This window comes from Lagopus muta, chromosome 29 (assembly GCF_023343835.1).
Source record: "Lagopus muta isolate bLagMut1 chromosome 29, bLagMut1 primary, whole genome shotgun sequence".
Taxonomy (NCBI): domain Eukaryota; kingdom Metazoa; phylum Chordata; class Aves; order Galliformes; family Phasianidae; genus Lagopus; species Lagopus muta.
This window is the reverse complement of record NC_064461.1, coordinates 758493-786486: the sequence shown is the minus strand read 5'-3', so window position 1 is coordinate 786486 and position 27994 is coordinate 758493. Positions and strand designations below refer to the sequence as shown.

The following is a 27994-nucleotide window of genomic DNA, read 5'->3' as shown; positions in this document are numbered from 1 at the left end:
GACAGACAGACGGACAATCCCTCGCTCAGTGTGCTCTCAACCTCCAGCACCCGCTACCACCCTCAGCCACGAGCGCCCCCTATGGGCACCACCTCATCCCCCCTCACCCCCCCCCCAAAAAAAAAAATCCTACAAAACCAACAACTTCTATTCGGGGAGGTGAAGCCAACCATGCCCCAAATCATCAAAAGTCCGCAAATCCCCCCCCAAAAAAAATTCCCCCCAAAAAAGCCCCCCCCCCCCCCCCAAAAGACCCCCCCCTAAAAGTCCCCCCAAAAGCCCGCGCAGCCCCCCACTCTCCCACCGCGCGCTATGGCGCCACCTGCCGGAGAACCACCGCTTTCGGCCTTTCCACTCTTTCACTTCATTGGCCAACCGAACTGACCAATGAAAAAGGAGGCGTCTACCCTGTACTGCCATCGCAGCCAATCGCAAGACGGCGTTCTTCCGGCCTGCCCGGAAGAGCCGGCAGGCAGAGGGAGGCGTGCTCAGTAGGCGGGTCTTCAAGGATGAAAGCCAATGAGGGCGGAACGATCGGCGTTGGGGGCGTGTCCGTCTGTGGGACTTCCAGCCAATGGGGCGCGCGGGGGGCGTGGCCGGGCTTCCAGAGAGTTCGGAGACGGGCGGCGGAGCAGCGGTGAGTGCGGGGGGGGGCATCGCCCCCGCTGCCCCCCGGCGCCCCCCGGGTCCCCACCTCCCCCACCCCTCCCGCGGGTAGCGGCGACCCCGACCCCTCATTTCCCATCCCTGTCGGCCCGGACCGAATATCGCCTTATCCCCGCGGGGACCCTCGACGTGTCCCCCCCCCCCCTCCCTCCTTCCCCCCCTTCGACGTGGTGCAGCGCTGTGACAGCCGCGGGGCGGGCGGCGTTGCACGGGGGGCTGTCACATCCCGCAACGGGAACAGCGACCCTGCCTGCTGTCCCCCACAACCGGGACACCCCCGGGGGCAGCCCCATCCCGGGGCAGCGCGGATGAGCAGAGATAAACCCCCCCCTCCCACCCCTCCCTTCTTCATCCCCCCAGCGCAACGTTGGGGCTTATCGACGGGCGGCACGCGGAGTGGGGCGGCTGTGGGAATGGGGAAACTGGAGGGGGGGGGGGGAGGATGCGGGACACGGGGGTGACGCCTCCCCCTCGCAGCAGCGAGGACGATGGTGAAGGAGACGGGTTACTACGACTTGCTCGGCGTGCGGCCGGGCGCCAGCCTGGATGAGATCAAGCGGGCATACCGACGCCTGGCACTGCGCTACCACCCCGATAAGAACCCCAGCGAGGGCGAGAGGGTAGGAACCCCAAATCCTCCCCCATAACCCAGCTTCACATCCCCCCGTTGCCTCTGCCCCGCTCACCACCCTCTGTTCCCTCTCAGTTCAAGCAGATCTCGCAGGCCTACGAGGTGCTGTCAGATGCCCACAAACGGGCGCTGTATGACCGAGGAGGGGAAAGGGCCATGAAGGAGGGTGGCCTGGGCAGCAGGAGCAGCCCCGGCTTCGGTTCCCCTATGGACATTTTCGATCTGTTCTTTGGAGGTGGTGTGAGGATGCGTGGCCGGGCGGACCGGCGAGGTACGGGCACTGGGGACACTGGGAGCTGGAACTGAGCTGACAGCGAGAGCGGAGATGGGACTGGGTTGACCTGTTGGCTCTGGGGATGTGGCTGACCTGATGCTTCTAGGGATGGGACAAGGTTGACATGTTGGCTCTGAAGACAGGACAGGGTTGACATGTTGGCTGTGTTGGCTCTGGGGGATGGGATGGGGTTGACTTGTTGACTCTGGGGACGCCAGCAGCCAGTTGGTGGCCCCCGGGCCACCTTGCTCCTCGCGGTGCACAGCCCAGCACAGTTCTTTGTCACCCTCATTACTTTCTCCACCTGCCCCTCTTCAAAGCGCCCTACCCAGTCCCCTGCTGTCCCCAGGCTGGGGTGAGTCACCTAGCGCTGCCCTCGGCTCCCCACGGCCTTGGGGATGCAGGGCGTGCAGGGTGCTCTGGTGACAGCAAGATGCTTTAGGCTTGGGTCATGCAAGAGGGGATGGCTCGATGACTTGCCAGGGCGCTTCTTGCTGAGGTGGCAGGATTTAATTGCAGGGCAATTAGGAGGTGAAAGAGAGCGTCCTGGCACCTCTGGGTAGGGCTGGTGATGAACAGCTGTAGCATGGCGAGGGCTGTGGGGGGCTGGGATGTGGGGCTGCCCCTGGGGTCTGCAGGATCCGAGCTTCCTTCTGCCATGGGACAGCAGAGCAGTGACTGAAGGTGCAGCCCTGTTGCATGCAGCAGGGTGCCGATCTGGGCTCTCCATCCTTCCAGGCAAGACGGTGGTACATCAGCTCTCCGTGTCGCTGGAGGACCTCTACAACGGCACCACGCGCAAGCTGTCCCTGCAGAAGAACATCATCTGCAGGAAATGCGGAGGTGAGGGCCTGGGGGGGACCGAGACAGGGGGTCAGCACCGTGCCCAGCCCTCACCCCCCACCTGCCCTCGCCCGCAGGCTGCGGGGTGCGGGAGGGCGCACAGCGGCGGTGCCCCAAGTGCCATGGCTCGGGCATGGAGGTGCGTATCCACCAGCTGGGGCCCGGCGTGATCCAGCAGATCCAGACGGTGTGCTCCCAGTGCCAGGGTCAGGGCGAGTGGATCCGGCCCCGCGACTGCTGTCTCACCTGCAATGGCCGCAAGGTCGTGCGGGAGAAAAAAATCCTCAGCGTCCACCTGGATAAAGGTGAGATAGGGCTGTGCCAAGAGGGTGACCTGTGATAACAGCTCCGGAGCTGCGATCTGAGCTGTTGAATTCTCCCTGTAGGTATGAAGGATGGGCAGAAGATCACCTTCCACGAGGAAGGTGACCAAGTGCCTGGCCTGGAGCCTGGGGACATCATCATTGTCCTGGACCAGAAGGAGCATCCCGTGTTCAGGCGGAGCGGTGATGATCTGATTGTCAGGCGGGAGATCAGCCTGGCAGATGCGCTGTGTGGCTGCAGGCAGGTCATCCGCACGCTGGACAACAGGACCCTGCTTGTCGCCTCGCAGCCAGGTAGGATGGGGATGTGTGTCCCCGTGGTCCTGCACTGTCCTTGAGTTTCACTCTTCCCCAGCTCTACAGGGACGCAGCTTCTCCCCTTTTCCTCCACATCTGCACAAAGTCCCCAGCAAAAAAGCTGGGAGCAGCGTGGGGGCACAGTGCGGTGATGCACAGTGCAGTGGTGCACGGCGCAGTGACGCTCATCCTCTTTCTCAGGTGATGTCATCCGACCTGGGGACCTGAAATGCATCCCCAACGAGGGGATGCCCGTCTACAGGAGCCCCTTCCAGAAGGGAAAACTCATCCTCAAGTTCGAGGTGAGGTGTGGGGTTGGGATGGGTTATGGACCCTGTGTGGCCGCCCCATGCCCACCTCCGTCCCCAACCCTTCTGTACCCACAGGTGAAGTTCCCCGAGCCTGGCTGGCTGCCCACTGAACGCCTGCGCCAGCTCCAGGCCTTCTTCCCACCCCAGGAGGAGGTGATGGCCACTGAGGACACAGAGGAAGTGGAACTCAGTGACTACACGTCCCATGGCAGTACAGGCCGGCGGCCGCATGGCGAAGCATACCACGAGGATGACTTCGAGGATGGCACCCGTCAGCACGTGCAGTGCCAGACCTCATAGCCGAGGCTGTTGGGGGCTCGTCCCATGCAGGGGCAGGGGGCAGCGCGGTGGGGAAGGGGCTCGGAGAGCCGTTGACCTTCAGGGATGTACATAGGTCACCTTTCCCACAGCACTCGCCCTTCTTTTGGAGCCATCCCCTCTCCCTGCACCAGGACAGCGCAGCCCTGGACTGATGCTGAGCGGGGGCCATGCTGCCTGCCTCAGTTTCGCTATCTACAGTGTGGGGCCAGGAGCATTGTGCCCAGCATCGGGCAGCTCTGAGCATTCCACACCAAGGAGATGGGTGGGGAAGGCTCCAGATCTGCTGCCCTCCACCTGCTCTGCCCTGCGCAGGGCTGAGGACCCCCACCCTGCAGCCCCCACCCCATGGGGTGATGCTGCCGCCGGTTCACTTGCTTTGCCCATTTCTTTCCTGCTGGAGCCTGGGTCTGGCCTGGGGAGCGGAGGGGGTTTTTCTCTTTTCTCTTTGCACAGAAGGGGGTAAGGGGGGGACCTGGCCCTTTTTATTTATTTTTGGAATAATTTTAAGTCTGTTTTTTTTTTCGGGGGGGGGCGAGAGGGGAAGGATGGGGAGGGAGGGTGGAGAGGACTTTGTATGTGGCATTAAAAGCAATCCTGACTCCTCCTCGTTGCCGGCCCGCAGCCGCTCCCCCCCGGGGGCAGCCTCGCGCACCGCCCGCTTTGATCTGCGGGCGTGCCTCAGTTTCCCCAGCCTTGCTCAGCAGGGAGGGGAGCCGCGGTCCTGGCCCTGACCCCCCCCCCGGCAGCCGCTGCTGCCTTCACAATCCGGGCCGTGCCCCCGCCGCAGGGAAAGGGCCCTTTGAAGCCGCCCAGCGCCAGGAGGAGGGGAGCCGGGCAGGGCCTCCCACTGCCCTGTCATTACCGGGGCAGCAGATGGGGAAACTGAGGCACGCTTCCGTCATCGTTCCCCTGCAGGCAGCCGCCAGGGGTCAGCAACGCAGGTGGGCTGCGCCGACGCTCCATTGCATCCTTGGGGCTGGGGTTGGCAGAGACCCCGCAAACGCCACCCTGCGGGGGTTGAGCGGTGAAGTGAGACCCCCCTCCCCTCCTCCGCAAAAGATGAGCTCAAATGCTGAGGAACAAAAGCACGGGAGTCAAACCGGATCCCGTAAACCCCCCCCCCCCCTTTCCCCCGTAACCCCCCCCCATGCAACGGGGTCAGTCCATGGGACCCTGAAAGTCAAAACTGGAAAGGAGCGAGGAGGGTCTTGCGGGGGATGGGATGGGATGGGAGGGGGGGGTGCTCTGTTTTGAGGGTGGCATCGCGTGGGGAGGTGACAGCACCTCGCATCTGTCACCTCCTGAAGCCGGCGGCATTGGGATACCGCCCTGCTCGCCCAGTTGTGGGCACTGCTGTCCCCGGCTGCCCCAGGGAGCGCCGTGGGGACGGCTGTGTCACCGCGTCCCAAGCGGGGACACCGGGATGAGGGACCCTGGGGACCGGGCACAGCGTGCTGCCCCTCGGGAAGGGGACCCAATGAGACGCGGAACCGTGGGGCACAGCGGTCCTGAGCCCTTATCTGGACCCCACGCGGTCACGCTGCGCTCCCTGTGTAACGCCAGCGCAGTGCCCTCCCTGTGCCCCTCGGCACGGTTGCAGTGCACCTGGAAACCCCTTCGTGGGGAGCAAGGAGCGGCTTGCAATCCTGCTCGAGCCCCAGTATGAGGTTAAGGGTGAAATCCTTGCAGTGCGGTCGCAGACAGCCCAGCCCACAGCTTGGCCAGCGGCCCCATAGCAAGGACGAGAACCAACGCATCTCAGGACAAAGCCCTACTGCCCAGCCGACAGCATGGCGGGAGCTACCTGGAGACACCCTGGGGACCCCACTTCCAAAAAATGCATGACAAAGGCAGAGGGAGAAGGGTCGCAACCCCCCGTGGGTCACACATTCATCACCCGCAGCACAAAGCGGCTCAGAAGCCCCCAGCCCCTCGCAGGGCTTTGTCTGCGGCAGATGAAAGGCAAGGGGCTGAGCGGGGCCCCCTCCCCAGCCGGGGGCAGCCCGGGGGTCAGCGGACAGCCGATTAGTGCCGGCTCGGGGGCACCCGCAGCCACCCACAGTGAGCTTGGAGGGGGAGGGGAAAAACCCTGCAGCCCCCTTTTGGGGGAACCCATCACCATCATCACCCGTGCACTTTCCAATCGAGCACCGCTCTGCATCCTGGGACCCACTCCAGCAGCCCCCCCCCCCCCTTCCCTCTCCCCGAGCCCTGCAGAGCCCCGCTCCCCTCCGCTCTTCGCACAATAAACAGAGGCTGAGAGGAGGAATCCGCCTTTGTTTCACTGAGCGGCCGCCATCCAACTCTTGGCGTGGGGTAGCCAACGGCTGGGACACGTCGTCTCTGTACCCCCCCATCACCAGCACAAGAAGCGAGATGGGACCCCCAGGCCGCCCCCTCGCCATCCAGATGTGCACCCCCGTCATCCAGATGTGCAGCTCCAGCTGTTGGGGCACAGCCCCCATCGGGGCCCCTGCTGCCATCTCCGCTTTCACCACCGGCGCTGCTGCTTCCCCTCCCGCCCGGGGTTCGGAAGAGAGACAAATTGGAGCCGTCCCCTGGGCGGCTACGAAGAAAGAGGATATTCCTCTGGATCGGAAAACCGTGAGGGCCGAGGGTTGGAACTCATGGTTTTCATTAAGAGCTGCTCGAGGCGGATCGTTTCTGTTACAAAATCTCCGGGGAGAGAAACGAGTTTGGCTGAAAGGAGGAGGGGGGTCGGCAGTGCCCACCACCCATCATCGCATGGCCGGGTCTTGGGGGGGGGGGGGGGAGGAAGGAGGGGGGCATGGAGCAGCTCCTGGTGCCACCCGGTCCCGTTACAGCACGGTGACGTCAGGAGCCGGCAGTGGTCCAGATCCCGGTGTGGGGGGAGATTTAAAGCGCATTCCAGGAGCAGCACCTGGAGGCACAGCGCTACCCCCATCAACCCCTCTTCACAACTCCCCCCCTCCCTTCCCAAAGCTGTAATCCCACTGCTCTCCCCCATAGAGGAACCCACAGCGCTACCCCCCCTCCCTTACCCCCCCCTTTGCGTCACCCCAAAGGCATCTGCAACCGCTCCCGTCTTCCCAGGGCACAGCTTTTGTTTCCCATCCACTCCTGGTAAAAACCCTGCTGCCACCACCGACACACCCAGGGAGCAGCAGCACAGCAGCCCCTTTGCCCCTTGCCCCAAAGGCTCCCAGCTTACTCGGGGTTTGCTGCTTTACTGTTGGCTTTTCCCCCAAAGAATCAGAGTGCCGAGGGCAGGATGCTCACCAGGAGGCACTCAACACCCCCACTGCCACCTAAAATCGGGACAGTTTGCCGAGTGCTCCTCATACCCCCATGCAACAAACAGCACACCCACCTCGTGGCTGAAAAGAACCCCCCCCCCCCCCAATTCCATCTCATCACCCACCCCAGGGCTGTTAACACAGCCAAGACAGCATAGGGGCAACCCAGCTGGGACCACGAGCATCACCTCATGGCAGCGCTTGGTGTTTCCTCCCCTCTACCCCCTCCAGACCTGCACCCATAGGGGCTCTGTGCTCCAGATGCCCCGTGCTTCCCACGCAGGGATGCGCCACACGGCATCGCCCAGCACCGCCTTTGCCCCCGGCCCTTTGCGCAACGCTGGGGCTGTGGCACGGAGCTGGATCAGCACACGCAAGCAGGGCCGGGAGGGATGGGGACAGCAATGGGGATTGGAGCTTTATTAGAAACAGGAGAGGGGAAGAGGGGTTGAGGAGACGTTCCCAGGGGTCGGAACTGCACGGCACCGCCGGATTGGAGCTGTTGAGTGTTTCCATTCCATTCAACTATTCACAAATAAATACCGGGGAGGGAGCAGAGCGAGCAGAGCTGCAGGGGAGGGTGAGGGGTGCAGCACCGGGTGTGAGGTCAAAGTGAATCAAAAACAGTTATAAAAAAGAAAAAAACAACAACAATAACAACAACAAAAAACCCACCAGAAAACATCAAACCCAAAGGATGGGGTGCTCCCCAACATCCCGCTGCTCAGTGCACCCCCACAGCCACAGGGAGAGGGGGGGGGGGGGGGGACACGGGGCAGGTACAGGGGAGCAGGGGGCCACAGGGCCACGGGAAAGGCATGGGGAGGGGCAGGGGGGGCTGGAGCCGTTGTGGGGAGATGGTTGGTGGCGTGCGTCACTCCCGGATGTACACTCTGGTGCAGACAACATCATCAGCTGTCATGGTCTGCAATAAGGAGCACTGGTCACAGCCCTATTCCAAGAGTTTCTCAGCATGCACCCCATCACCGTCCAACCCCCCCTTCGCCCCCCACTCACCAGGATGAGCTCCCCATCATTGGTCAGCTCTCGGGACCAGCCCGTCCGGGGTCCCTCGCCCTTCAGCAGCCGCTGCTCACACACCATCTTGTTCTCACTCTCCCACTTGGCCAAGCTCTATAGAGAAGAGAGAACAGCACTGGTTGGGGGGTACGGGGTGGGGGGGGGGAGAGGGGAAGCAGCCCCCAGCCCCATCAGGCACTACGATCCATCACCACCAACAAGATGGGGCCGTTTGTCCCCACAGCCTGCAGTTGCTGGACACGTGTATCACCTGGGGGCAGGGGGAAGGACTGCATGCTGGATGTGTGCACACGTTCACACACACATCAGTGAGCGCACACACATCCACGCACACAAACGGGTGCAGCTCAGCCCACCTTGCAGGGCCGCCCGTCCACCGTTTGCTCCTCGAACTCCTCCCCGATCCTGAAGCTGATCTCAGTGGTGCGCACGGTGGTCGAGGTCTTGATGTAGAAGCTTTCACCGTCCTGCTTGATCTCCACCGCTGGCTTCGAGGCCGCAGCCACCGCGATCTTCCGCAGCATCATGTTAACGCCTGCAAGCAGGGACCGGTGTCAGAGTGACCCCTCCCCACATCCCAGACCGCCCAGCCCGGTGTGTGACCCATGGAGGGGAGGTTAAGTGCCTCTCGGGATGGCGGTGACGACGACCCCCGGCTGTGTTCCAGAGCTGCGCTGAGCTACAGATGCTGCTGCTTTTCTATGGAATTGGTTGCAGATGGGGGGCACGAGGTCGTGCAAACACTCCCCCCTTTCCCCCCCTGCACTCAGGGCTCGATGCCATAAGCCCCTGCAGAGCGCACAGGGGGCACGTGGCTGCCCCCTGCCCCCCACTCCACGACTTGGCAGTGACACAGCTTGGGAGGACCCCGAGCTCTGCAGACAGCACAACATGGAGGGAGGGTGTGTGTGTGGGGGGAGGGAGGCTTGGGGGGGTGCATGAACCCCCCTCTGCACATCTGGGCCACATCTGGTGCTCGTTACCTTCAGGCAGGGGGGAGCTGTGCGGGCTCCGGATGTGCCTGAGGGTGATGGGGAGGCGCGCGGGGTGACAGCGGGGACATGGCGCAGGGCTCCCGCCCTACATCTGGAGGCCAAGGGGGGGGGGGGTCTCACACCCATCATTACACTCTCGCAGCCCCCTCCCTTCTTGCTAACCACAATGCAGCTGTGGCTTTGTCCCCACTCCCCTACGGACTCATCCATCACAGCCTGAGCCCTGGGCTGTCACCCAGGCAGCCCCGCTCCCCAGGGAGCTGCTCTTTGGGGACATTGTTCCCATGGTGTGACCCTCGGGCAGCTGAAGGCAGCAGGTCGGCTCTTGGCCAGGACCCCACTGCCCCCTCCTCAATCCCATCCAGCTCCACGTGCCTCCAGGGATTGGGGGGAGGGCAGGAAGCCCCTGCAGACAGAGCAGAGCATCCCTGGAGGAGATGGAGCATCCCTAGAGGAACAAACCCTGCACCGGGGACAGATGCATCCATGTGGGGCTGTTCCCACCGTGATGCTAAAATGCAACGATTGCACCTTCCCCTGTGTGGGCATGAGGACAAAGTGTCCCCCTAAGGCAGTTAGGAGCCATGGGGGTGGCACAGTGCCTCCGGGGGGGGGGGGGAGGGGGGTGGGTTTCACCCAGGGCCGGGGGTTGCAGGAGCCTCATGCGCTGCGTGGGAAAGGCAGAGTGCTGCGCTGTGCCCGACAGATTGATTTTCCTGATGAGGTTTCCCCGCACCACTTCACCGGCGGTGATGGAGGGGAGAGAGGGAGGAGGAGGGGGCGAAGAGGGAGTGAAATCCAAGAAAGTGATAATTATACTGAAGTATTTGTTACGTATCCCCTAACTTGGAAAATATTCTGCTCCAGCGACTCCTCGGCGGGTGGGGAGGGGTCAGGCAGAGGAGAACATTGGGGGATGGGGGGGCCCAGTCCTGCCCAAAACCTGGGACCCCAGTGGTGTCCCCATGCACGGATTCCAGCTGAGGACCCGCAGTGCTATGGGGGTGGGAAGTGGGGGACAAACCAAGCCCTGCAGGCCGGGGTTTTGGGGGTACCACACTCCATCCCATTGGGTGCGACCGGGGTGTGGGATGAGGGGTGCTGGGGGGGGGGGGGGAGTGGGGTGTCCATGCGAAGGGGGTAATGCAGGGAGAGCCTGGGGGTGTGCAGCCCGGGGGTTACTACTGCAGTGGGGAAACTGAGGCAGGCAGAAGAGAGGAGAGGGGCTCAGGCTGCAGCTGAGGGGGGGGATCCGAGCTGTGCCTCAGTTTCCTCACGAGGAAGAGGAATGGAGCGGGCTGCGAGATGCAGGGGTAGGGAGAAGTGGGGCCGGGAAGCTCTCCCAAGCCCTGGAGGCTTTAAGTACAATCCCCGACCCGCACTGCTGGAGGGATCCGGGGGGCGATGGGAACCGGACTCCCCCCGCTCTTCACCCATCCCGGGACTCTCACTCACCCAACGCTTTCAGCAGCTCTTCGAAGTTCTCCGAGCTCTTCATCTTCCAATTCCCGGAGAAATTGGGCATCGCGGCGAGCGGGGGGCACCGGGGAAGTGGGAAATGGTGCTAAGGAGGAGCAGGTGGTGGAAACGCACCGAGGGGCACCGGCACCTCCGCTCCGTCCGCTCCGTCCGCTCCGTCCGCTCCGTCCGCTCCGCCGGTACCGGCACCGCCGCTCTCCCGCCCCGCAGCCGCTCAATCGGGCTCCGGCCCCGCGCCGCCGTTTTATGGCCGGGCTCACCCGCTCCGCCCCCGCCCCGGCCCCGCTGCCGGCGGAGCCCCGCGCTCCTCTCACCTGTGGGGCCGAGCACCGGGACGGCCCCGGGGAGGGGAGGGGGGGGGGGGGGGGGAACGCAGGCGGGGGTTAAGGTTTACGGGCACCCCTCCATCGTCCCCAAATCTTCCATCGTTCCCCCAAAACTTCCGTCATTCTAGAAAGCCTCAATCGTTTCCCAAAACTTGCAGCATCTCCCAAAACTTCCAGAACCTCTCAAAACTTCCCACGTGCCCCCCAAAAAACTGCCCTCATCACCCCCAAAATTAGGCGCCTCCCAAACCACCTGCATCTCCCTAACCCAAGCATCCCCCCTGTAACTCCCCACAAAGGATTAATCTGCCCGCTCAGCCCCGATCTGCCCGCGCCTCCCTCATGCCTGCATCCCCCCCAAACTGCCCACATCCCCCCAAAGCTTCCCACGTCCCCCCTACATCCCTGTCATCCTCCAGCTGTCCGAATCTCCCCAATACCTCTCGCCTCACCCAATCAACCTCCATCCTCCCGGTTTCTCCACACCTCCCCAAGACTTCTCACACCCCCCAAATCTGCCTGCAGCCCCCCAACAGCCCTGGGGATGGATTATTGCCCAGCCCTGTGCCAGCTGGGTGCTTTGCATGTGCTGGTGTGTGCCAGGTGTGCACGGCTCTGTGCGCGCACACGCATGTGCATGCAATGTGTTGCATGCATGTTGTGCTTGCAGCGTTTGTGCACGTGTGCAGCTGTGCTCAGCCCCACTCCATCTGAGCCCCATGCCCAGAACAGAACCCTCTGGTCTGCACGGGGCTGAGGAAAGTTTGCTTTGGCTACAGGCCGGTGGAAAGCAAGATTAACTGCTAATGTGAGATTAAAGCCCTGATAGATTGGATCTGCTCAGAGCGTGATGAATTGTTTGCTGGGGTTTCTCTCTGGTGAGATGCCTGAGGAAGGAGCTGCGTGGGGCACATTGTGCCATGGTGCCATCCCAGCACTGCACAATAAATGACGTTTGGGTCACTGGCAGCCCTGAAACGGAGGGAGACAGATTCTGTGGGTGAAAACAGACTTCTGTGCAGTGATGGACACCCTCAGTCGTGTCCATGCTGCCACTGTCCCCATTGTCTGCAGGAGAGCAGACTGCCCCAAGGGTCCAAGGTTTGGCACGTTTGGGGTACATAGGGCACCCAACAGCTGGAGATCTCTCTGCACAGCCCCGTGTGAACCAGCAGTAAAGCTGAGCTCATTGCTCACAGCTTGGCAATTGCCTTCCAGCTCCCTCCTGCCCATCGGGAAGATCCTGAAACCCCTCTTACTGAGAGAGCTGCCTCCCCTCCTCCTGGCCCCGGCTTCCTCGCCCCCAAATTTCTGGGCTGTGATTTTCATGAGCCAAGCCCTGGCTTGCAGCATGCCTCTAATCCCCCGAAGAACAGGATTTGTAACAAAGGGCTGACATAACCTTACCTACAGCGTTGCCGATGCTCCGTGGGCTGCAGGACGGGAAGCATGGGGGAAAGGAACAAACCCCACACTGCACCCAACCCCATGCACCCCCAGGCAGAGCTGGAGGGTCTGACAGGGGGTCACCACCGTCCCTTTTCATCCTCGTGTAACAGGATCTGTGTCCCCTCTGGCACAGGGGGGATGAGTGATGCTGAACGTTTACCCCCATATTTGGAGTGAAGAGTGAAAAAAAAAATAAATGCCATATTTCCAGGAGAACCGGCTGCAGGGGAGCACGGGTGGGGTGCTGGCAAAGCTGCAGACCCTCACACTGAGCCCCCAGGACGCAGCTGAGCAGAACCCCCCAGGCAGCCCCACATCTGGAAGGAATTGTATGGGGAAGGGTGGATAAACCCCTCTCTCCGTTCCCCTCTTCCTGGCCCACGAAACTCCGGCTCCGGCTGCAAACCCGCGTGGGGCCGCTTGTCCCAGGATGGCTGAGCACAGAGACAGGGATTACACTGGAGCCACGGAGCTCCCACACCCGGCTGCACAGCTGGATGAGCCACTGGAAACAACTGGCACTGCAATGCACCACAGCAATCCCAGCAAACTGCAGCCATCTGAGCACCATTGCAGCCCCCCCAGTGCCCCCCATCCGCGTGGAGTGACCGCAACGATGGCCCTGAGCCCCTCACAAGGAGCACAGCGGTGGCACAGCACCCATGGGACCCCACAGTGGTTCCCACTGGAGCCCCTACCCCCATGCTGTGACCCCCCCCTACTCCCCCAGGAGCTCCATTAAGCATCTGCCGACAAGATGGGGCCGGACCGCATGGTTCTCATTTCCAGACGTAAAAACTTTTTAACGGTCGGCCATTTATAACCCAGATTGTAAACTCCCACCCCATTTTAATTGCTTCCAAACGCAGCCAGACACAAAGGCACCCGGCCTCTCCAATGCCTCCTCACCTTCCTTTGTGCTTGGGGCCACAACAGCTCTGTGGTGGACACACACTGCATGAGGCACACATGCATGGCTGCTTGGTAGCGTGCTGCCCGCTTCTCTTCCTCCCCCCACTGCGTAGCTTGGGCATCCCTCACTGGCACAGTGAATAAATCCTCAGTGTTTAAACACAAAACGAATGGCTCCCCCTAGAATTCCCCCCCTGTCTTTGCTGTCTGGCCCAATCCTTTGCATCAGGGCCCCGCTGTCCCCTCTTAGTGACCCAGACGTCCCCAAACCCAGCAGATTTTTAACGAGTGTCTCTTGCTCAGCCGCTCTCGTCACGCAGCCAAACATCTGGAGGTTGGGAAGTGTTTTATTCCGGCCACGATTGTCGCTCCCACCCCTTATCCCTGCCTGGGACATGCTGAGAGCTGAGTATAACAGCATAAACACCCCAAAACACTGGAAAATGTGACGTGCATTCAGGCCTGTCTCATTCAGCTACGCATGGGGATGCACCGGCCAGGCTGGCTGCACTCCCAGGGTCTGCTCAGTACCGGCATCACCCACCAGCTGGAGCTGTAGTGATGGAGGAGGTGCACAGGGATAGCAGCCTGGGCTGGGCATGTTAGTTTTGGCTGCCCCACTCCTCATGCAGGGAAGGGAGTGAGAGCTAAGGCTCTCTCCTGCTGCCACCCCAGCAGGACTCTGGGTGGGCAGAACCCATGGCCAAGGGAAAAGCAGCAGTGGGGGCTCAAGGGTAAGTAAGATCTAGCTGGTTTCCAGTCCGCTCTGCCCTGGGCACGGCACATCCACCAGCTAGGGACAGTGCCAGTGTGTTGTTTTCATCCTGCTGTTAAGAGAGAGCACAACCTACCTTAAGCCCAGCAGCGCTGGGGTCAGGACCCCCATTTTGCTCCCCAAGCCCTTCTGCTCTTCCACTCCCAGTCTCTCTCTCTCCACAGCAGGGCTCAGGTGCAGGTAAGGGGTCTCCCAGTTGGGGACAGCTCTGTCCACACAGCCCAAAATAAAGGGAGGAACCTTGGGCTCTGCACACTGGTCCCAACACTGCTGGAACTTTGCAGAGCCATGGCTCATACCTGGGCGTGAAGAAGAGGCGTAGGAAAGGTCAACACAAAGCAGCTGCTGGCAGGTGGTGGGTGACAGCTCACAGCAGTCACCCCAGGCATCAAGGGCCTGCTTGGAGCCCAGGGGGAAGGAGATCTGCTGCTCTGCACCAGGCATGGGCACCTCTCTTGTCTGTGCAGCTCTGGTCACAAAATGGGGTCACAAAAAACAATATTTAGAGCTGAGGGAGCAGCCCATGCCTGCAGTCCCACTCAATCCATTTTGGGACTTACCGTGTCGAGTCTGGCGCCTGCTCCTTTGCAAGCCCTTCCCCAGCCTTCTCCTGAACTGCTTTGATTTCAAACAACATCAAGATTTCACGCAGAGCCTGCAAGCTGGAGATGTGGGAAGTCCCTCCTGCTTCCCCTGTTGCTGCATACACAGCCATGCTTGGCAATTTGGAACACAGGGGGACAGACATGGTCATCGTATGCCCCACGGGTGCAAGCTGCACCGCTTCCTGTGCATTCGGGGTTAAGCATCTTCCCCAGGGCTCTGCAGCCAAAAGGAAGTGCTTGTTAATAATTTCTTTTTTAATGGGCATTTTGAACATTAACATTTCACTTCAAAGCTGCTCCACGGTGGGCTGACCAGAGCAGACCGAGAACTCGGGATGTGTTCAAGAGTTCAGCAAATACACGTCGGTGTTCAGAGGTGTCTGTAAAGGACACAGCGTCCCCGGTAGCAGAGACAAACAGATGGGGACAGTGGTCCCACCCCAGCCCCCGCAGCAGCACTTATGTAAAGAGGAAGACAGCACTCAAATCCCTTGGGGGAGCAGCTTCCAGGTGTGCAGGGACTTCCCAGCTGGCAGGACTTGCCTCAGCCTGCTTTGTGTCCCGGAACCCTGTGGCAGTCGTGGCCTCTGCTGGTCCTTGTCAGAGGTAGTTGTGAAATATGGGAGGCAACTGGCCTGAGGGCCTGAAGGATTGCTCCTTGGGTCTGGATTCTGTGCTCAGGATGAGCCTAGCTGGTATGGCTCCAGTGCTGTACCCAGAGCAGTTTCTGTCCCCTCTCTGCCCATAGCTGGGCAGAACCCATCCATAAGGGTCCCTCAGCTGCCCTTCTAGGAATGCTCTTCCTGGTACAGCCAGGCTTGGGTACCCCAACATCACTGAGGTCCCACAGGGCTCTGACAGGCCAGAACTGCTCTGGGACTGGATAGACCCCCAGAAGGCACAGGTGGCCCTTGCTCTCCCCACATCTCTGGTGGGGTACACAGCACGGTATAACAAAGGCAATGCAATGCTCAGAGTAGGGAGAAAGAACAGTCATAACTTGATAATGCTACTATCTCCACTACCAGTGAGCTAGAGTGCACCACAGCACTTGCTGCCTCTGCTCATCCTATTCTTCCTCCCACTGGCTCAAGGCTCTGTGACCCATGAGGTCTGGGCTGGACTATGAGGGCAGTCACTTCTGCTCAGAGTTCAGTATCAAGTGCTGCTCCCACTCTGCCTCCACGATCTTGTACAGCTCCATGGTTGTCCTGGCGTCCTCCACTGAACAATGTCCGCTTTTGCCAACCTGTTGGGGACAGTGACAAAGAGTTGGAACGGCCCAGGGCACTGCTGAGAAAGAAAAAGCCCCAGTGACATTCTCAGCTGCTGGCTCTGCAGCTGAACTGCTCTTGCAAGAGGTCTTTCAGAGAAGAGACCAAGGTACAAGGCAGCGACTGACCTTGGGATTCCCCAGCCCCAGGACGGGAAATAACACACCTCTGTCCCCTACCCAAGCACAGATTGCAAACAAGCAGGGCAAACCTCCCCACAGCCCCTTCACACTGCCTGTTTGTCCCCTAGGCTCCTTAGGGACACCGGGAAATTTCTTGCCCCAGAAGTGACTTCGTAGCAGCCTCAGACCTGGATATCTTTGTGCAGCAGTTTCTTAGCGAAGTCCTTCAGGGAGACGGCCTTCTTCTCGGGGAACCCACCCTTCTGGTTCAACAAGGGGATTTTGGATGTGTCGCGGATGAGTGCTTTGGGGTGGAAATACTTGAGAGCCATGAAGTCGTTGTGTATGGCGTGGCCGACCACCACCTTTCCGGAGAGGATCTTCAGGATCTGGGGAGGGAAGGAGGGAGCATTAGAGCAGGCCTCAGTGCACCATGCTGCCCATTGGAGCATTCTATCCCACAGCAGAGTGGTGGTCGTGCCCAGGAACATGAGTCTATCCCGCTACCAGTGGGAATCACAGCTGAGGGCTGTGATGTAGGACTGAATGGGAGCAGCAGAGGCATGAAGTGACATCCCCTCTGCTGCAGGATGGGGACTGGGATGTGGGCAGTCCTCACCAGCATGCTCTGACCTCAGCAGTCCCCCACCCACCCACCCGAGTCAGCCCCCAAAGCCCACCAGGAGCACAGTCCCCCTTCCCTGCCCCATGGCCACACCACCCCCAACATCACACCTCCTTCTGAGCCTCCGAGAAGGGGACAGCGTTGAGCATGTGCTTCTTGCAGATGCCGCTCCAGCGGCTGCGATAGTCCACGATGGGCTCTGTGGGCCGCACGTAGCTGTCGTACAGCACATCGCCCTCATAGTTCACAATGCTACAGCGGGCCAAAGCGCTGGTTTGCCCACGAAACCCGGTGCCCACCATCTCACAGTCGATAGCCACGAACTTGCTGGGCACTGGGGGCAGCCCGGAGGCTCGCACGGGGCCCTGCGTCCCTTTTTTTGCTCCCCGCGTCCCTTTGGCGCCCGTTTCTTGCGTGATGCTGCGAGCTGAAGGCTCCCTGCGGCCGGAGGACCCGGGGGGATCTTTCCCTTCGTGCTCCTCCCGCTCCCCGCCGTCCACCTTCAGCTTCCTCTTCCTGCTGCGCTTCTTTGGGCGGCCTCCTCCGGGCTGCGGGGCCGCCTGGCGCTCTTTCTGCCCGAGCGCACGTTTCCGTTCCAAATACCGTCGCCTTAAGAAGTTCCTATGCTTACGGTTCCCGGCCGGGACGCGACGGGCGGGCTCGACGACCCCAAAGGTGACGTTGAGGATGAGGTCTGACATGCTGAAGCCGGCAGCGCGCAACGCTCCCCTCCCAACCAACGGAAGCAGAAACTGCCGGCAACGGAAGAGCGTCTGCAACTACGCGCATGCGCGCCATCCGCACGCAGCCCGTGCGCCTGCGCAGTGGGGTGATGGCAAAACTGCGCATGCTCTCTGGACGCCCAGCGATCGGTTACGCATGCGCGGCGGGAACGCGGAGGGGCCGGGCGGTGAGTGGCGCATGGGGCCGCTCTGGCCCGCGGGAGGGGCGTCTCTATGGCCCTGCAGTACCTGGGTGGGGGGTTTGGCTTATCTCATGACATCGCGACCCTGTTGTGTCACGGATCTGTGATGTCACGGGTGCAGGTAAAGAGCTGTGGCTATGAATGGTGTCACAGCCCTGTGGCATGGCACTGAAGGATGTTGTGGCTCTTTGAGGTCATGGACAGGCAGGGGGTTGGCATCCCTGGATGATGTCATACCCCCAGAGTAGGGGTCTCTGAGTGACATCACACCTTCAGGTGACATCACAGCGTGACATCACAGCCATGGCAGGTGCCCCCTGTCCCCCCCTGCACTGGGAACAGCAGCGAGCAGCAAACATCGTCCGCCTCCTGTCACTTTACCGACCCCTCCTTGACTCCTACATCATTGTGAGTGTCCCCAGCGTGTCCTCCATGTCCCCAGCATGTCCCCAGCCCCGTGTCCAGCAACTCTCACTCCCCACAGGACTTCTTCACTGAGGGGCTGTGGGCAAAGCTCCCACCAACCTGGCAGACAGCACTAGAAGTGGCAGACCCCCCGCAGCTGGCAGCCATGCTGCTGGGGACTGGGGGCATGGTGGGGCAGGGCACGGTGTGGCCACTCTCCCTGCTGGCCTTCACCACTGCTGTCCGTGTTCTCTCCTTCCCCCGTGGGCAGCTGGGGGATGCCCCACGCCCGCCCTGCCAAAGCCCCCACTTACACCCACTTCTGCGCCGTCACGTCAAGCCCAAGAAGCAGCATGAGATCTGGTGCCTGGGCAAGGTGGGTGTCCCAGTTTTCCCCCCCTGGTGTCACCTCACAGCTTCTCTGTCAACCCACGGTCCCCTCTCTTCACAGGTATTGCAGCGGCTGAGCCAGGCCACCGGCTGTGAACGTGTGGTGGACGTGGGTGCAGGGCAGGTAGGAAGGGGCTGCTGTGAGGTGATCCTCAGGGATGTCTCCCGCACAAGCACGTCTCCTTATCCTCCTGTCCCCCCCCAGGGCCATCTCTCCCGTTTCCTGGCCTTCAGTCTTGGCTTGTCCGTCACTGCTGTGGAGGGTGACGGCCGCCTGGTCAGCCTGGCAGAGCACTTTGACCAGGAGTTGCTGCGGGAGCTGGGGAAAGCCCGGGCACGGGGTGACAGTAGGAGGCTGCCACCTTCCCAACACCACCCAAACGCAGCCCGAGACACTACAGATCCTGCATCCCTTTGTCCCCGATGCCCTCAACACGTGGCTGGCTGGCTGGACCCTCAGGCACCTGGGCAAGAGTTCCTGCTTGCCCCCACTCCAGGGCCAGCCCTCGCTGCCAGGAATCCACTGGCATGGCCTGTGGATAGCGAGCAGGTACTGCTGACTGGGCTTCATGCCTGCGGGGACCTCAGCGTGGCCCTCCTGCGTCATTTCGCCTGCAGCCCCCAGGTGGCTGCTGTCACCTCAGCAGCTTGTTGTTATATGAAACTCTCCACGTGCCCTGAGCCAACTGCTTCCAACCTTCCGGGCTACCCACTGAGCGCCTGGGTGGCTGGGCTGCCAGGTCACACGCTGTCCTACCGGGCTCGTGAGGCTGCATGCCATGCGGTGGAGGAATACACAGAGCGGCTGCACAGGGACAGCAAATGCTTGCGCATTCACTGCTACCGTGCTGTGCTGGAGACCCTCATCCAGGCAGCTGATCCCAGCAAAAAGCACCTGGGAGTGCAGACAATGAAGAAAGCCCACATGCTCAGCTTCCCTGAGTGCGTATGGGGTCGCTTCCCCTTTGATCCCCTCCTGGCATCCTCCTTGGGCACTTGTGGGACTGGCATGGCTTTATCCCACAGGTACGCCCGGCTGGGGCTGTCCCTTGTGGGGCTGGACTCAGCTGCTGTGCCTCTGGATTCAGAGTCGGTGTGCGCCATGCTGTGTCAGCAGCACAAGGTGGTTGCCTTCTTCAGCCTGGTGCTGCTGTTGGCCCCACTGGTGGAGACCCTCATCCTGCTTGATCGCCTACTGTACCTGCGGGAGCAAGGTGGGTGCTGCCGGGGTGGGGGAGCTGCAGGGAGCTGCAGGTGCCAACTGTCCCTCTGTCCACAGGTTTCCAATGTGCCCTCGTGCCCCTCTTCAACCCCCGGTTCTCCCCACGCAACCTGGTGCTGGTGGCTGCACGGGTGCCACTGGATGCTGTGCTATCAGGCCTGGACAAGGACATCCGTGAGGATGAAGACATGGTGAGGGGTGGAGGCGGGCAGGGGCAGGGCTGAGCCCAGTCGCTGGCTATGAGGCACGAGCTACAATAAAACTTGCTTTTACACAGCGCAAGGCTTGGACTGAGTGAGCAGGAGGGGAGGAGGCATAGCAGGATAGTCTGCATCCTGTCAGCGTGACCCAGAGCTGCCAAAAAGCATCACAGCCATGAAAAATAAAGGGGCATCTTTATTGCAAGCTGCTGCCATTGGAGCACAGAACACAGCTTCAGGCCAGGTTTCAAGTAGGATTTAGTACCAGTAGGACTTCTTGGCCCTACGTGTCTCCACAATCCCCATGGCGTCCATGATCTCCTCCTCAAAGGTCTTCAGGGATGGCGTGTAGGTTTTATCCAGTGCGTCATCTACCGATGTGTCCTTGGGGCCATCTGGGGGTGGAGGGGACAGAGCTGAGCCTCCAAGCACCTTCTGGATGCTGCAGCTCACAGCCATCCCCCATCCCCTCACCGATCCACTGCTCAGGAACGATGCCATCCCAGCGCTGTCGCAGAGGGAGAGGGATGATACGGCCGGTGCGTAGCGAGACACGGACACGCTCACCTTCCTCTGTGTACCTCCAGTCTACCTCTGTTGGCTTCCTGGTGGGCACAGGATGTGAGAGGGTCAGCACTGAAGCCAGCAGAGGGCTCCCCAGCTCCCCGTGCGAATTACCGGTCCTCAGGGTCCACCAAGGAGATCTGGTTGAGCAGCAGTGGAGCCTCGCTGGCAATGTAGGTGCTGCTGTACTTGGCATTCCTATTGACATAGCGGTAATGCTGCGGGACAGGGCAGGGTTACGGCTGCTCTGCGCCCATTGGGATGCATCTGGGGTCACCTCCACGCTCGATACTCACCGTGTTCAGCCCTTCCACCACCACCCAGTTACGGGCACGTACAACTTGGGTGACCATCGCCTGCTTCCCCGCATCCTTCCCGGTCAGCACCTGGACCTGCACAGGGTTGGAGGGAAGGTAGGGGTTCAGCGAGGCTTCCCCCATTCACTTACCCCGGGCTTTGTGCCGTGTGCTCACCGTATCACCGCGGAACACCTTCCAATCCTCCCTGCTGATGGGTTCCACGAAGATCTTCTTGCGGCGTAGGCCCGGGGGATTCCGGATGCGTTCGGCTACGGTGCCGGGTCGCCAGGTGCCGTGTCGGTAATCCTTGGGCAGCTTAGGCCGGGCTGCCAGGCTCAGAAGAGCCGATAAGCGCATGGTGCCGGGGCTGAGGGCACCGGACCGGGGTCGAACCCGCAGCGCTGCCCTCCCCACCACGCCCCTCCCCCTCCGTCCGTCTGTCCGTCCGCCCCTCCCTCCCTTCCCGCCCACACCGCAGCGCCCGCCGGGAGTTGCGCCTCTCTCCCCGCCTCTGGCGCGGTGCATCGCGGGAGCAGCCACGATTGGGCGGAGGAACCACGTGGGATGCCGCGCGGGGCACGCTGGGAGTTGTAGTTCCAGCCGCCTCCCACGGCCCCCATTGCCCCATAATAGGTCCAGGACGGAGAGGCTCGAGTGAAGCAGCAGCGGGCAGGGCGGCTGCGAGCCCAGCTCCGTCTATGGTGCATTTTCTACTACAGCTCCAGCCCCACGGCTCCCCAGGAGTCAAGGCAGCAGCCCAGGGCTCCCATTGCCTCCCTTCAGTTTTTTCCCCTCTTCCAGTTCACCTCCATTCCCATTTGCGTTTCCTTCAGGACTCTTGCTGGCACCAAGAACACAAAACGACCCAAAGGGGCCCACAGCAGGCATGGGGCCCACACCCCCAGCGGGAAATGCAGGCAGAAGCACTTTAAAAAGGCATGAATCGCTTTTATTTCAAATCAACTGATCAGCCCCCTAGAAATCACTAATACAAAGCATGCGCCCCACGACAGCAGGGCCAGGAGATGCAGGTCGGTTCAGGGGTTCTCATTACTGGGTTTCTCTTCATTTCTTTTTTTTTTTTTTTTTTTTTTAATTTCATTTTCTGTTTGTTTCTCGTTTCCGGAGCCGTGGACGTGACGAGGGTGAGATGGGGCAACACCCTGGGAGCCCAGCAGGGAAGGGACAGCGGGAGATCAGCTCGCCAGGGAGGCCACTACAGGCTGCAATGGTCAAGAAGAGACACAGTGATGGACCCCATGGCACTGGGACTCCCACCCTGCTGCCAGGGCTGCTCCCCATTGCCCACATGGGTAGAAGGGAGCCTGCATTTTGGGGACTGGGATCACCCCGTTCACTGCCCTCACCTCTCCTTGTGGTCTCTGACCTCCTCTGCCTTATCCTTGCCCTCCTGCTTGGCTTCATTGGCGTCTGGCACGCTGGCAGCATCACTGTTCTTCTCCTTCTCCCCTTCGGCTGGGTTGGGCTTCGGCTCCTCCTTGGGGGCCTCTTCGTTGTCTATCTTCTTCTCTGCTTCCTGCCCCTCCATCTCCTTGGTGCGCTTGGGGGAGTCCTGGGTAGGGAGAGATAGGCTCAGCCCAGGCTCAGCCCAGCCCCAGTGCCCCCCGACCATGTCTCCATCCCCTTCCTACCTCCAAAGCATCTTCTGCTTTCCTCTTGATCCCGGCTTTTTCGTTCTTCTCCTTGGATTGCTCATCAATCACTAGCTTCCCCTCTTCATCGCTGCTGCCCTCTGCGTTGCCCTTCTTCTCCCCATCACCCTCTGGCTCTTGCTCTGGCTCAGCGTCCTCAGAGCAGGTCTTCTTCTGGGTGGGCTGCCAATGGACATGGGGGGCTTAGAGGGGTGGGACAGGACACCCAGAGAGCAGGGCAGGAGGTGGCCACAGAGGGATGTCACCTACCTGGTACCCGGAGGCTTTGACAGTTGGGTTGTGCTCTATTTCCCACAAACCTTCACTGAACCCTTTCCTTTTGTTGGGTTTCCCAAACTTCTCCTTGCATTCTTCATAGGGGAAGAGGTCTTTGGGCCCCAGGAATGCCCTGCTCAGGGGGAAGCAATGAGTAACAGCAGCTGGGAAGGACCTCATTGGCATCACGGCACCCACAGAGACCCAGACCACAGAGAGTGGGTCCCATCTATGACCCCACTGACCCCATCCCCCACATGCACCACGGCTCCACTCACGTTTCATGGGTCCCAAAGAAGAAGACTTGGTATTTGTTGGAGGAGGATTTTACTGCAGCTTCTGGCATCTCGTCGATCTGTATGACATGGAGAAAGGGGTGAGGGCTGGGGAGGGCACAGTGACGGGACATCACCCACCGCTTAGAACACGGGTATATGGGCCGTTGTGTGCCACCTTTTGGCCTTATTCCTCAGGAATTCACCCAGCAGCCAGCAGCACCAGGGGCAAAAACCAGCAGATAACACAAAGGTTATGGCAGCCTTGGGCTGGACGGGCACTCCACTGCACCTGGATCCAGCCTGAGCATCACACAGCCCGATGTGAAGCTGCATCCCTGTGGCAGCACTGCGGGCACCGGAGGGGACAGCGAGAAGCGGTCGCTGTAAGCTCTTGTCTAGACTGGCTCAGACACATTTAGCTCAGCAAAATCGTGGCTGCACGCAGGAGGAACAGCTCCAACCCAGCTCTTGTGGCAGCGGCCAAAACACCCCAGCTCGCCTGGAGCTCTGCGAGCCCCCAACTCGGCGAGCAGCCAGCACGGCCCCGCCAGCAGGTGCCAATTCACCAAGCGTGAATATTCCCAGTGCACCACGCGGGAGCGGAGCGCAAAGTGGCTCTGGCAGCTTTTTATAGAGTCTAAAAATAACCCCGGCTTGAGCCAGCATGAGCGCAGCCATAAATTCCCAAGGAAGCCTCAAAGGGAGGTGGAAGGAGAGAAGTAGGGTGGGGGGTCTCGAAGCGGAGAAGGGTGGCAGGGTGAGGTTGCTGGCTCCAGTGCTGTGTCCTGCTGACAGCGTGCTGCTGACTCATGGCACGACCTTTGCCAGACATCAGTGCTGAGCCTCAGTTTCCCCAGGTGCCATGTTGGTGTGGGGCTCCCACGGGGCTGCCAGTGGGTTGTGTTTTTTTGTTTGTTTCCTTCCTCCTGGCACATCTCAGACGTGGCCCTGGAGCAACTTGCAGCACTCAATGCCAGAGCTGGCAGAGGGGGTTCTGTTGGAAATATCCTGAGAAGTCCAAGAGTTGAGGTACAGGGCTGCACCGGGTGACAGTGCTGGCACAGCCCTGGGCTGGGGGTGCCCAGGAGGGATGGGATGTCTCCATCCAGCACTCCTGGCCGCAAGGACACATTCCATGTGTGGGAGCCCTCTGTTCCCAGCTCCATTTTACAAACACAGCAGAGAAATTGGGGCAGGGATGGAGTGAGTGGCTCCTGACAGTGCAGAGCTTGGCCTCACACCATGGTGCTGGACCCTCGCCCACAATGCTGATGGGGCAGAGGAGAAAATCTGATTCAGAGGGCAGCTGGCCAGCCTGCCCAGCCCCACGCTGCAGGACACTCAGACACAGACCACGTTTCCACAGGTCTCTCCTCAGCAGTGGCACCAAAAGCCCCATCAGCTCCAAGGGGAGTGGGTCCAGGCGAGGACCCATCTATTCCCCACTCCTGTGGGAATATCCCGGTTCTGCCACCCCAATGGCTTCAACTTTTCCCATTCAAAAGGGCCCTTTACAGGTTTACTTCACCCTGCTGAGGATAACACGGTACAGATACAGCTCTGGTGGGGCCGCAATGCCTTGCAGGCAGGACCAGATATTTTTAATACCTCCATCCCTGAAGAGAGGCTGTGCACGTGGTGCTGTGCACAGTGGCTCAGCCCCCAGAGTTCAGTCTGTGGGACATCCCCCAGCAGGGACAGGGACCCTATTGTCCCAGAGCCCTGTGGTACACAGTGGCCACATCCATGTACCAGGATCCGTCCTTGGCCAAGGTCGTGGCTGGGTAAAGCAGCACAATGCAGCCTATAGCAGGGACCCCATGGATTTCTGGACACTGTGTAGGTAACCAGAAAGGGCGTGGATTCACATCGTGGGTGGGATCCAACGGGTGGCAGCCTCTTATCTGCCTTTTTTCACCCAACCCTCCCAAAACATCTCTACTCACAGCAGCGGGTGGGGAAGAAGCAGGGGCAGGGAGATAAGGGGGTGTCGTCGAGATAGCCAGACTGGGTGCCAACAGCACAGGTGGGTGCTGGGCCTGTCGGGAAACCCTTCACCATTTGGAGCCCACATGGTGCTCTGCCATAGCACCAATGTCTGTTTGTCCATCCCAGTCTGCTATAAGTCAGGATGGGGTGCCATGGTGTCACCAGCCTGTTCTTTGCACAGGAACCCAGGGGGGGCCCAAAACAAGGGGGTGGGACAGGAGGGACAGCTCTGGAGAACAGCTAGGGCAGGACAAGCACGTACCCCACACGGACTCTGCACTGAACCTTGGCACCTGGACTTTGTAACCAGTGCCCGGAGCCTGGGACAACACATGCAGAGACCCGGCAGCCGCTGGTTTCTGCCTCAGTTTCCCCAGTGATGGAAACAGGATTGTGACTAGGTTGGGGAAGGGGGGATTAACCAGTTGAGACCACAGGGAGGCAGTGCTCATGCATCCCATGTCCTAAGAGACACTGCTGCATCTCAGTGGCATGACGCCAGGCACAGCCCCACAGGTTTCTCTTGTCCCCCTGGGGCAGTCTCAGCTCCTGCTGCCAGCACAGGAGGGCCTCATCCAAGCACACACAGCCCCCACCCACACCCAATACCCAGTGATGGGAGCAGAGCCTTAGGGCAGCATCTGACCCAAGCAACTGACAATAATGGCCTGCGAGCAAGAAAGGTGCTGGGAAGGACCCTGTAGGAACAGCATAAGGGTGTCCTTACTGCTTTGTCCTTACTGCTGGTACCACCTCCCAGCTGTAGTGCCTTAGTTTCCCCTCCAATGCAGCCTCTCCATACAGGCCACACTGAGAGCTTTCTGCATATGGGTGTCAATGGAACACGCTCGGTGCTTGCAGCACTTATATTTCAGGGGGCAGCCCCCAAAGCATGCACTAGGCAAAAAAAAAACAGCCCCAGCACCTCTCCTTTCCCCAGGGAGGGGAAGGAGCTGCCACCTCCCGGCCACACCTGCTTCATATTCCGGGAGCCGGAAAACAAAAAACCCCAACGAGTGGCTGGAGGGGACAGGAGCGTCTCCATTAGTCATGGCTCTGCCCACGCTGCCAGGGCAAGTGATGGGGTCAGGGAGGGCAGGGGATTCAGTCCTGCAGAGGGGCCGGTGTGGGCCCCAGGGCTGTGTCCCTATAAGACCAGGCCGAGAGCAGCCATGGAGGCTGAAACCCAAGCGACCGCCTTGGCCTGTGCTAATTTGGGCTGCAGGAGTCCGGCCTGGTGTGAGGCTGCAGAAAGGCCTTGGCTTGGTGATGTGAGCTCCAGGCCCTGTGTGATGTCCTCACGGATCCCCCTGGTCCTCCTCCCCCACAGGGCTGGAGCAGACAGGGCCCATGCAGGCTGCCCCTCCTCCCCATGGCCGCTTTGGCTGCGTGCTGCCAGGCCGCTGCCTGACTGAGTGCCTCTCCGCGTAGCCTGGCCAACAAAACCACCATAAACCGACCCAAAGTTGGCTGGGGGGAGGGAACCCACGCCATTCTGAGCCCTACAACAAGGAGCCACGGCCTGGAGGGAGGGGGGGGGGGATGGAGGCAAGGAAGCGGTGCTGGGGGCCCAAGGCTGGATCCAGGCCTGGGGGGAGGAATGAAGGTGGAAAGCTGTAGGATGGGCTCCCCTCGGTGCTGCTTCCCTCAAATAAAGGGGCAGAGTGATACCGGTTGGGGGGGGGAGCCCACAAGTAAGGCCGTGAAACTTCGCCACCCTCCCGACCCCCACAAAAGGCCCCGGGGTCACGCAACGGTGGGGGGGGGGGGGGGGGGGGGGGTGAAGGGGCCACGTGGAGAACCTCCGCGCACACCTGCGGCCATAGGGGGAATGGAGGGGAAGGGGGGAGAGCGGCTGGAGGGTGGCTGCTCCCGAGAGGAATGGGGGAATGAAACAGAGGGGATGGAACGGGGCAGAATGGGATCGGGCAAAACGCGGGGATAGGATCGAGTGGAACGAAAAGAGGGTCAGGCAAAATGGAAGAGGGGAAAGAAAAAAAAAACAAAAAAACACAACAGAAAGAATAAAATAGAATGAAATTAAATCCTAAAATAACGTAGGTCCCCTGCCCTCCCCTCCCCGCCCCCGCTTACCCGGGCGGGCCAGTGGGGGTAGCCCTTCATCTTGGCGAAGACGAGGTCCCCGCACTTGTACTCCTTCTGCCGGTGGGAGCGGGACATGATGGCTGCGGGCCGCGGGGGGGCCCGGCGTGAAGTTTGGGAGCGGGAAGGCGGCGGGAGGAAAAAAAAAAAACACACACACACAAAAAAAAAGGGGGGGGGGGGGTTGAAAGGGAGAGAGAGAGAGAGAGAGAAAGAAGGAGGGAGAGCAGCGCACGGAGGGTGGTGCGGGCGGCCCCCACCGCAACGCGGTGCGGGGGGGGGGGGGGGGCGGCCCCGGCCCGATCTGGGAGCGGCGCGGTACGGCGGCCCCGGCCCCGTGCGGTTGTTTGGGTTTGAATTCAATCGCGCCCTTCCCCCCCCACCCCCGCATAACCCCCCCCCCCCCCGCGGCAGCAGCGCGGTGGATGCGCTCGGCGATCGGCCTGGCGCGCGCTGGGCTGCGCATGCGCGGAGGTGAGGCGCTACCACCGGTGGGGAGAGGGAGGGGAGTAGATGGTGGTGGTGCGGTAGAGATGGGAACCCAAATAAATTAAAAAGATTCGGAACGTGTCTCCGTGTCGCTAAATCACCCCATTGGTGGGAACGCACTGGGTTGGCACCGTGGCCAGCCAAGGCAGCGTCATAGAACTGAATGGGATAATAAGGACGGGCCCCAACCGCCACGGCTACCCACAGGCCCCCGTGAGCCGCGCAGGCCCCGCGCGGTGCATGCTGGGAGCTGCAGTCCCGTTCGGCGCTGCGCTGTAAGCCCTGGCAAGGCGGCTGGCGCGGGGCATGCTGGGAGCTGTAGGCCAGCGTTGAGCACGCGGCTCCGCCACCATTTGTGGGCGCTTTGTGGCCGCGCAGAAGCAGTCAGGGCTCGTTCAAGCGGTAGCGCGGAGCACTCCGTTCGCCAGCTTCTCTTTGTGCACCCTTCCCGCACCTCCCAACCCCATCGCGGTCTCCCTCGGTGCCGCGAATGCTTCTGGGCCTTTCCCCGCCGCCATGTCAGCGTCCTTCTCTCCGCCGCGCGGCGCCTCTCGCGGTGCACGCCGGGAGCGGTGGTCCCCGCGGGCGGCTAGCGGACTACGTTTCCCGTGAGGCTTTGTGGTGAGGCGCGCTGGGAGGCTGGCGGCGGGCGGCG

At 61.0% G+C, this 27994-nt stretch overlaps 6 protein-coding genes across 10 annotated transcripts; 2 read left to right on the top strand and 4 right to left on the bottom strand.

Annotated features, from left to right (window-relative positions):
• Window positions 1–519: 519 nt before the first annotated feature.
• Window positions 520–4180, top strand: LOC125685712 (dnaJ homolog subfamily A member 1-like). Of its 2 annotated transcripts, none has more exons than XM_048929014.1 (8): window positions 520–637; window positions 1144–1286; window positions 1373–1568; window positions 2310–2414; window positions 2492–2719; window positions 2801–3031; window positions 3236–3336; window positions 3421–4180. In XM_048929014.1, the coding sequence occupies exons 1-8, from the start codon at window positions 520–522 to the stop codon at window positions 3643–3645; spliced, it is 1347 nt and encodes a 448-aa protein (XP_048784971.1). In that variant the 3' UTR covers window positions 3646–4180. The 2 variants fall into 2 exon arrangements, with proteins under 2 accessions (XP_048784971.1, XP_048784972.1); XM_048929015.1 differs by having other exon boundaries at window positions 570–637; window positions 1147–1286.
• A 3031-nt stretch (window positions 4181–7211) lies between these two features.
• Window positions 7212–10685, bottom strand: CRABP2 (cellular retinoic acid binding protein 2). Its single transcript, XM_048929131.1, has 4 exons — window positions 10436–10685; window positions 8342–8520; window positions 7962–8078; window positions 7212–7869 (listed from the first exon to the last, which is right to left on the bottom strand). The coding sequence occupies exons 1-4, from the start codon at window positions 10503–10505 to the stop codon at window positions 7819–7821; spliced, it is 417 nt and encodes a 138-aa protein (XP_048785088.1). The 5' UTR covers window positions 10506–10685; the 3' UTR covers window positions 7212–7818.
• Window positions 10686–13507: 2822 nt separating this feature from the next.
• Window positions 13508–17338, bottom strand: ISG20L2 (interferon stimulated exonuclease gene 20 like 2). 2 transcript variants are annotated; one of them, XR_007373498.1, is made up of 4 exons: window positions 16658–17338; window positions 16111–16311; window positions 14482–15775; window positions 13508–14390 (listed from the first exon to the last, which is right to left on the bottom strand). XR_007373498.1 is itself a non-coding variant. In XM_048929012.1 (3 exons), the coding sequence occupies exons 1-3, from the start codon at window positions 17246–17248 to the stop codon at window positions 15662–15664; spliced, it is 906 nt and encodes a 301-aa protein (XP_048784969.1). In that variant the 5' UTR covers window positions 17249–17338; the 3' UTR covers window positions 13508–15661. The 2 variants fall into 2 exon arrangements, 1 of the variants encoding a protein (XP_048784969.1); XM_048929012.1 differs by having other exon boundaries at window positions 13508–15775.
• A 64-nt stretch (window positions 17339–17402) lies between these two features.
• On the top strand, window positions 17403–19877 carry METTL25B (methyltransferase like 25B). Of its 3 annotated transcripts, XM_048929009.1 has the most exons (8): window positions 17472–17593; window positions 17749–17880; window positions 17957–18253; window positions 18329–18391; window positions 18473–19209; window positions 19294–19481; window positions 19547–19680; window positions 19767–19877. In XM_048929009.1, exons 1-8 carry the CDS (start codon window positions 17504–17506, stop codon window positions 19785–19787), a joined length of 1662 nt encoding a protein of 553 aa, XP_048784966.1. In that variant the 5' UTR covers window positions 17472–17503; the 3' UTR covers window positions 19788–19877. The 3 variants fall into 3 exon arrangements, with proteins under 3 accessions (XP_048784967.1, XP_048784966.1, XP_048784965.1); XM_048929010.1 differs by lacking the exons at window positions 17472–17593; window positions 19767–19877 and adding an exon at window positions 17403–17457 and having other exon boundaries at window positions 19547–19755; XM_048929008.1 differs by lacking the exon at window positions 19767–19877 and having other exon boundaries at window positions 19547–19755.
• On the bottom strand, window positions 19866–20996 carry MRPL24 (mitochondrial ribosomal protein L24). Its single transcript, XM_048929011.1, has 5 exons — window positions 20727–20996; window positions 20550–20645; window positions 20368–20471; window positions 20164–20294; window positions 19866–20084 (listed from the first exon to the last, which is right to left on the bottom strand). The coding sequence occupies exons 1-5, from the start codon at window positions 20907–20909 to the stop codon at window positions 19948–19950; spliced, it is 651 nt and encodes a 216-aa protein (XP_048784968.1). The 5' UTR covers window positions 20910–20996; the 3' UTR covers window positions 19866–19947.
• A 489-nt stretch (window positions 20997–21485) lies between these two features.
• HDGF (heparin binding growth factor) lies at window positions 21486–27191 on the bottom strand. Its single transcript, XM_048929007.1, has 6 exons — window positions 26842–27191; window positions 22759–22835; window positions 22475–22613; window positions 22205–22387; window positions 21920–22125; window positions 21486–21775 (listed from the first exon to the last, which is right to left on the bottom strand). Exons 1-6 carry the CDS (start codon window positions 26926–26928, stop codon window positions 21769–21771), a joined length of 699 nt encoding a protein of 232 aa, XP_048784964.1. The 5' UTR covers window positions 26929–27191; the 3' UTR covers window positions 21486–21768.
• Window positions 27192–27994: the final 803 nt, after the last annotated feature.

Coding starts and splice junctions, on each gene's coding strand:
- LOC125685712 (XM_048929014.1), top strand. CDS start 520: ATGAGGGCGGAACGATCGGCGTTGGGGGCGTGTCCGTCTGTGGGACTT. Junction 1,287..1,372: donor ACCCCAGCGAGGGCGAGAGG/GTAGGAACCCCA, acceptor GTTCCCTCTCAG/TTCAAGCAGATCTCGCAGGC. Junction 1,569..2,309: donor TGGCCGGGCGGACCGGCGAG/GTACGGGCACTG, acceptor CCATCCTTCCAG/GCAAGACGGTGGTACATCAG.
- CRABP2 (XM_048929131.1), bottom strand. CDS start 10,505: ATGCCCAATTTCTCCGGGAATTGGAAGATGAAGAGCTCGGAGAACTTC. Junction 8,521..10,435: donor AGAGCTGCTGAAAGCGTTGG/GTGAGTGAGAGT, acceptor CCCTGCTTGCAG/GCGTTAACATGATGCTGCGG. Junction 8,079..8,341: donor TGGACGGGCGGCCCTGCAAG/GTGGGCTGAGCT, acceptor TCTTCTCTATAG/AGCTTGGCCAAGTGGGAGAG.
- ISG20L2 (XM_048929012.1), bottom strand. CDS start 17,248: ATGTCAGACCTCATCCTCAACGTCACCTTTGGGGTCGTCGAGCCCGCC. Junction 16,312..16,657: donor TCTCGGAGGCTCAGAAGGAG/GTGTGATGTTGG, acceptor TTCCCTCCCCAG/ATCCTGAAGATCCTCTCCGG. Junction 15,776..16,110: donor TGCTGCACAAAGATATCCAG/GTCTGAGGCTGC, acceptor TGTCCCCAACAG/GTTGGCAAAAGCGGACATTG.
- METTL25B (XM_048929008.1), top strand. CDS start 17,504: ATGGCCCTGCAGTACCTGGGTGGGGGGTTTGGCTTATCTCATGACATC. Junction 19,210..19,293: donor CACATGCTCAGCTTCCCTGA/GTGCGTATGGGG, acceptor TTTATCCCACAG/GTACGCCCGGCTGGGGCTGT. Junction 19,482..19,546: donor ACTGTACCTGCGGGAGCAAG/GTGGGTGCTGCC, acceptor CTCTGTCCACAG/GTTTCCAATGTGCCCTCGTG.
- MRPL24 (XM_048929011.1), bottom strand. CDS start 20,909: ATGCGCTTATCGGCTCTTCTGAGCCTGGCAGCCCGGCCTAAGCTGCCC. Junction 20,295..20,367: donor TTGGTGGACCCTGAGGACCG/GTAATTCGCACG, acceptor TGTGCCCACCAG/GAAGCCAACAGAGGTAGACT. Junction 20,085..20,163: donor CGTTCCTGAGCAGTGGATCG/GTGAGGGGATGG, acceptor CTCCACCCCCAG/ATGGCCCCAAGGACACATCG.
- HDGF (XM_048929007.1), bottom strand. CDS start 26,928: ATGTCCCGCTCCCACCGGCAGAAGGAGTACAAGTGCGGGGACCTCGTC. Junction 22,388..22,474: donor TCAAAGCCTCCGGGTACCAG/GTAGGTGACATC, acceptor GTCCATTGGCAG/CCCACCCAGAAGAAGACCTG. Junction 22,126..22,204: donor AAGCAGAAGATGCTTTGGAG/GTAGGAAGGGGA, acceptor CTCCCTACCCAG/GACTCCCCCAAGCGCACCAA.